The 6,552-nt window shown below is 35.4% G+C and overlaps 1 protein-coding gene across 1 annotated transcript; it reads right to left on the bottom strand.

Annotated features, from left to right (window-relative positions):
- Positions 1-1,049: 1,049 nt before the first annotated feature.
- On the bottom strand, positions 1,050-5,746 carry LOC127421421 (protein FAM98B-like). Its single transcript, XM_051664462.1, has 8 exons — positions 5,279-5,746; positions 5,084-5,190; positions 3,930-4,052; positions 3,571-3,830; positions 3,391-3,471; positions 3,151-3,267; positions 2,913-3,056; positions 1,050-2,745 (listed from the first exon to the last, which is right to left on the bottom strand). The coding sequence occupies exons 1-8, from the start codon at positions 5,320-5,322 to the stop codon at positions 2,593-2,595; spliced, it is 1,029 nt and encodes a 342-aa protein (XP_051520422.1). The 5' UTR covers positions 5,323-5,746; the 3' UTR covers positions 1,050-2,592.
- Positions 5,747-6,552: the final 806 nt, after the last annotated feature.

Genomic DNA, 6,552 nt, shown 5'->3' with positions numbered 1-6,552 from the left:
TGACATGAGGAATACAATGTTCCTTGATCTTTTAACAAATAAGAGGTCATTGTACTATAAAAACATACTTTAAATTTCAGAACTGAAAACGTCCTCCTTAAGAGAATAAGATCATTTATTTAAACCAAGCTGCAAAAACGGCTCGTTTGGAATTCGTGGAACTTGTGACATCTGCATATGCAACACCTATTTTTCGTCACTGCACCCTTGGCCCTGCCAACTGGTGCTCAGTAAGTCAGTCACACAGGTGAAGAGAAGAAAGACTGGTCCTGTCATGGGAGATTCATCCTAAGTGGACTTACAGGACACCTTCATGTGCCCGTCTGATGTGATGCAACAGCTCGAGGCTGTCTACACCGGGCGCGTCGACACAAACTTACTAAACCGTTTATTTGTGTTGTTGGCAGTAGTAGCAGGACATCTGTTTACTGTCGGCACGACACCCAGCTACGGACGCTTCCATGGTAGATGGCATCATTGATTATAATGGGTTCTATTGCTTTTGACGCAACGCGACTCTCACGTCCGTTGTAGACAGGGTGTGTGAGTGTTAACAGTTGTGCCTGAGATGAGCAGTTTAATATATTCAGATGCAGTGTGTTGGATGTGCATTATGTGTAAACACTGACATTTAGTTTTATAATATTGTTGAGCTGGTTCATTCTCTTCGGACTGAGTTTTAAAAATGGCTGTATTTGAGGGGCTGCACAATGTTAGCCAATCATAACAGTGGGCATTTACATTGAAGTTTTAAGGAGGCACTTAGGCCAAAACCGAGCGTTTCAGACAGAGGGCCAGAGGCAGAGTGGAAAATGATCATATATTACTAAATTATGGCTGTTTTGGTGCAACAAAAACTTTACTAACATTATCAGTGGACCTCAGGGAAGATAATAAAATGATAAAAAAAAAAAAAAAGCACTTCATGACCCCTTTAATTAATGTTAACTAATGTGAACAAATGAACAAATTTTAAATACTCAAAATAAAACTTATTGGTTTAATTAGTTCATTCTCTTCAAAACTGAAATCAGGACCACAACAGAATATTTTTAGACTTTAATTATTGTGCTTGTTTTATTTTTATAGACACAGTGTCAGTTACATTCCCAGCCAGTCTTTCAGAGAAACAATCTTTCACAGCATTGGTCGGTTTTAAATTTGTATTTATTTTTTCCATTGTTTATGAGTCTCACAAACATTTTTTTTTTTAAATTGTTTATATACTTGTGTGTGTGTATATATATATATGTATGTATATTTTATATATATATATATATATATATATATATATATATATATATATATATATATATACACACACACACACACACACAAGTATATATACACTGTATGTATATTTACATACACATTACCCTTTTTATAAGATTTATGTTTTTTAATTTCCAGCAAAAAAAAAAAAAAACTGCATTTTATAATTAACACAATTAAATGAAAAAAAAATTAGTTTTTTAAAAATGTTGTTAAAGATTTTTGGTTATAAATTTAAAATACTCAGAGCTTTAAATCATAATTTTTTGGAGTGTATATACAGTCATTAATAAAATAATGCATTTTCGACATTTAACTTTTGATGACGGTATGATGATAACATTTAAAATTATAATTCTTTCATCATTTACTCATGCTTATGCCATCTCAAACTCATATTACTTTCTTTCGAATCGTATAGATTACCTTTACACTGCCTACACACATTACACTGAATGCTTCTACAAAGAATGCCCATTGAAAATAACCACACAAGATGATGTGAAAACGAAAGAATCTTTCAAAATGTGTAAGATGTCACAACATGCAGAGGTGATATTAAGTCTAAATGAATGTTTATTTTAAATGTAACTGATACTGTAAGTTCTTTATATACAATGCTATGCTATGATGCATGCTAAGTATGTTATGGTGTTTTTGCTTAACAGACATCAAAATGTTCACTTAATAATGACTTATATTTTGGGCTGTTTTTCACCAAAACCTATTGTATACCTTCAAAAGGCTTGGAATATGACATACAAGTCCAATAGACTACTTTTATGATACTTCTGCTTCCTTTCTGAAGCTTGAAAGCAGACTATTCACTGCCACTGTAGTGAGGGACCAGGACAGAAATTCCTTTGCGTAAGAAAGAAAATCATTCAGGTTTGGAAGAACATGAGGGTAAGTGATGACAGAAATGTCATTTTTGGGTGAACTATTCCTTTACCAAATGTGTTTTTTGAAGAAAAAAAAAAGTTTAAAGAATATTTTTTGTTCAAGTAAACCATAGCTCTTGGCTTTGCCATTCATATTCATACATTTCACTGAAATGAATTTATTAAATTTGTTGTTCATCAAATTAAATTGTAAATTAAGCATGTATAATAATAAATGTTAAATAATAATATTTTTTTTTTTATCAATGACCATAGTCTATGACCATTAGTGTCTATTTTATCATTTTTATTTTTGTTTTTGCTGGGGATATGGCCTCCTTAAACATAATTGTCATTGAACTCTATTTTATAAATGAAAGTTCTTTGTAGCTGGGATGTTACTTCCCGCTACAAAACTAGCACTTAAAAAAACAAATCTCTAATTCAGTTTATTTTTCTTTTTTCCTGAGTATTCTCGTTTTTTCTTTTTGTACTGACTGCCTTCTCCCTCCCTGCGACTGGCGAAGCTGGGCATTGGTGGCTCAATCTCTCCTGGACGTCCCCCCCTATCTGGCACACTGCCCATTAGAACCTGCGGAGCAAATGGAAAGATCCAAGAATGAAAACATGCAAAGTCTATTCTATTCATCATAGATGTAATTGATTAATGGTTGTCTGAACATTTGAACAAACCTAATATGAATGTAAAAAAAAAATTCTTATTGTGACTATTGGAATCAAAACTTTGGTGAAGGGCACCTTGTGAACAGCTGTTGAAGGCCCCGCTTTAACTGGCGAAATGCGAGACTGATCTTCTCTGGCTGCCAACAGCTTAGCGATTGAGATAGAGGACTCAAGAGAGGGTGAAAAGTGTGGCATGGAAGAAAGCACAGCATTGCGTTCCTTGAAAAAAAAAAAAAAAAGAAGACAGAATTTGTTTCATGAAACAAATATTAGATATACAAATAAAAATGAATGCTAATGAGACTCTTAATACCTGTCCCCTATCTCCCCAAGCAAAAGACTGTAGTGTGACATAGAAACGCTTGATCATCATTTGGCGTCGACACTCATAATCCTTACGAAGAGCTTTGTCGATTTCATGAATCTTTTTCTAAGAGTGAAACAAAAAGCTTTTGTGATTAAAACAAACTTCACTCTATTTTTTACTTTATTCCACCATCCTGTAATATTCCAGAGCAGGCTCTGGAATAGGTCAAATGTAATGCATGCATACCCACTGATCCGAGTTCAAATTGGTCTTTAGTAATGGCTCTAGCACTACACCTTCTGGAAGGGATGCAAGCCGTGACTCCACCTTAGTGAATGATGGTTGAGTTATATAATAATCAGCATGAGATTGCAATATGTAGTAATGGTTACAGACAGTAACAATCTTTGGCGATCTGTTTCTTACCTCTGCACAGGCATCACTTAGCTGAGAGGATGTTTCTAAACCAAGAGTATGAAACAGTCCTGCCAGATTCTTTGTAACTTCTTTCCAATTATCCACCTCAGCTTGACTGACTTCTTGATACTCATCCTTACTGTCCCGAGTAAGACTTTCCCATTTTCTCTGCTCTTTGCCCTTTGACTCCAACTTCTGTTCCGCATCTTCTGGATGAATCTCTCTGTACATCAGCATATGTGCTGCCATTAACTCTGACACCAAGTACTCTGTTAATTGAAAGACAAAATACTGTATAAATATGACAAGAAAATCCGCAATTAACTAAAATGCATGGACTGAGATCATCTATCACCTCCCTACCTTACCGGTCAGCCTGTACAGCAGAAGTGGGCTAAGGTGCTCTGATATGAGTGCACTTTGTGGACAGGACATTTCCTTAAGCACCTCCCTCAACTCCCCCACCAGAACTGCACCACCAATGCTCCATGCTGAAAAACAACAGCAAAAAATGGATGGTTAAAGTTCTGCATAATTTTTTATTATGCCCACAGGTGATACATACATAATTGCATTCAGATATTAAACAAATATAATACAGCAAGGTACAAAATGCCTACATCTTTACACTGAAATGGTGGCTCAGAAGCTGCATCTGAAGTGGCATTTAGGTGTATTTACAGACAGTTTAATGCTGTTTAAAGATGGCACAAATGCATTAACACAGCAATTACAATTGCATAAATAATGTTATGGTGTTAATATTTTACAAGTAAAATTATGAATATAGAAATATCCAACAAATGCAAATATGAAATTCTACTTTTAAATATCTCCTCTTTCAGTATAAATCTTTAAATCAGCAGTCTTCTTTGCGATCATGATTTCAAGCTCGATTACACTTCCAATAGTGCCATCTTTTTTCACATATCCCAGCCAAGCTGGGGTCAGAGCGCAGGGTCAGCCATGATACAGCGTCCCTGGAGCAGATGGGGTCAAGGGCCTTGCTCAAGGGCCCAACGGTGGCATCATGGCGGTGTTGGGGCTTGAACCCCTGACCATCTAGTCAGTAACCCATAGCCTTAGCCACCACTGCCCCACCATTCACTTGCATTGCAAAGACCTACAGAGCTGTAATATTCTTCTAAAAATCTTTGTTTGTTTGCAGAAGAAACAAAATCATACACATCTGGGATGGCATGAGGGTGAGTTAACTGATGTGCATGCTTGTTTACCTTTCATGTACATTAGGGATGAAATTGCAAACAAAAACTCTCTTTTAAAGACCGAAAAGTAAGGCTGTGTCTTTATACATTTACACTTATTGAGAATAAAAAGCTTCCCAAAACTAGCATGACATTAACAAAAAAAGTCTGCCTTCTTATTATCCAACAACACTGCAAACACAGTAATATTTCTAGAAAATGTAAGAAATGTAAGATAGTTTAATTTATATACACTTGACAAATACAATTATTCAAAATTGTGGAGAAAGCCAAATATTTTTGTTGGTTTGGGTTACCTGGCACACATGGGCAGCTTGCTCTTATCTCTGAGACCAACCAGGTAAGCAGTGGACAAGGTAATTCATCACATGTACATTTCCTCAAGCACTCACTGCTCTTATACCTACACAACATGAAAATTAATTTTGGTAGTAAATATCTTGACAATAAAAATGTTTTAATTGCTCTCTGTAAATTTCAAAGTAACTCACCCAAGAGCTTTTATTGAAGCAATTATTCCAGTATCTCTCTCCATAGTAGGCTAAATGTTACAATGGAACATTGGTTTTGTCATTTCTGTACTTCCTCATTCACTGTTGAGTGTCGAAGTTAAACAGAGCCCCTCTTCCACGGAAGATCCTTTAATGTTAGCAAAACAAAGCGTAACTCGGTGGTACACTGACAATGAGACCAGAGGCCGTTCGTTTTGAATGGATTCCAATGGAAGAAATGCTTTAGTTTACTGAATAAACTACTTTTATAAAGAAACATATCATCTATTAGTTAATTGACAGCCTGTACTTTAATCTTCAACATGTTTACAGTAAACATTCCTTTTGGAGTGAACTATGTGTGAGGTATACTACGATAAAATTGCTGTTCTGTAAGAGAACACACGGACAATTTTGCGACAGGTTGGTATCAGTTTACGGCTCTTATTCATTTGTATGGTATCCGCAAACGACGATTTACTGTCGTAACACACTATCCGCGGTTCGTTGACGTCATGGCCATTATATGATTGGCTTAGAAGAACCACGTGATCCAAGCTAAAAGTTTTTAATCTATGGTGCGCTGTCGAGGTTGGTGTTTCACACCGCAAGCAGAAAATATTAATAGTCAAAGAAAAGAACAATAAATCAAAGTTGGCGCGCTGTACAGTTCAAAGGTCCTTATCACTGACGGGCTTCGTTTGGTTCTAATCTTATCATACATTGCCGTTTACGTTAGAGAGACTTTAAAAAAACATTTCGCTATTTATTATTACCTTAACCCTTGTGCCTCAATAAAAAAAGTTACTTAGAGGTCCTTCGAGGACAAAAATATCAGTGTCTAAAAACTGCCATAATAATATATATTAATATTATTTTCCACTTTCAATGAGTTATTTTTTTTAACCAACATCAGTCCTGATCATAATTTCAGGATTTTAACCCTTTAAATGCCAGTTTGTTTATATAATGCAACTGTTGTATATTACACACACACACACAAATTTCTCAATGCACACATACAAAACACACTTTGACATTCATACAACACACCAACACAATTTTAGCTGCATAATTTATTCAATTGGCCTGCAGTGCTCTATAATACAGCAAACAGAAAATAGGAAAAAAGCATGTATTTGCTCCATAGGCTAAACATGAGAAAAATGGCGCCATCTGGTGGAAAATATAAAAAAATTATATTTTGAAGCCAGGGCTCCAGAATGAAAGTACAATATCATAGAATTCATGATTTTATTCTTTAATGGCACTGG

Source organism: Myxocyprinus asiaticus, chromosome 3 (assembly GCF_019703515.2).
Source record: "Myxocyprinus asiaticus isolate MX2 ecotype Aquarium Trade chromosome 3, UBuf_Myxa_2, whole genome shotgun sequence".
Lineage (NCBI taxonomy): Eukaryota > Metazoa > Chordata > Actinopteri > Cypriniformes > Catostomidae > Myxocyprinus > Myxocyprinus asiaticus.
This window is presented reverse-complemented; position numbering and strand designations above follow the sequence as displayed.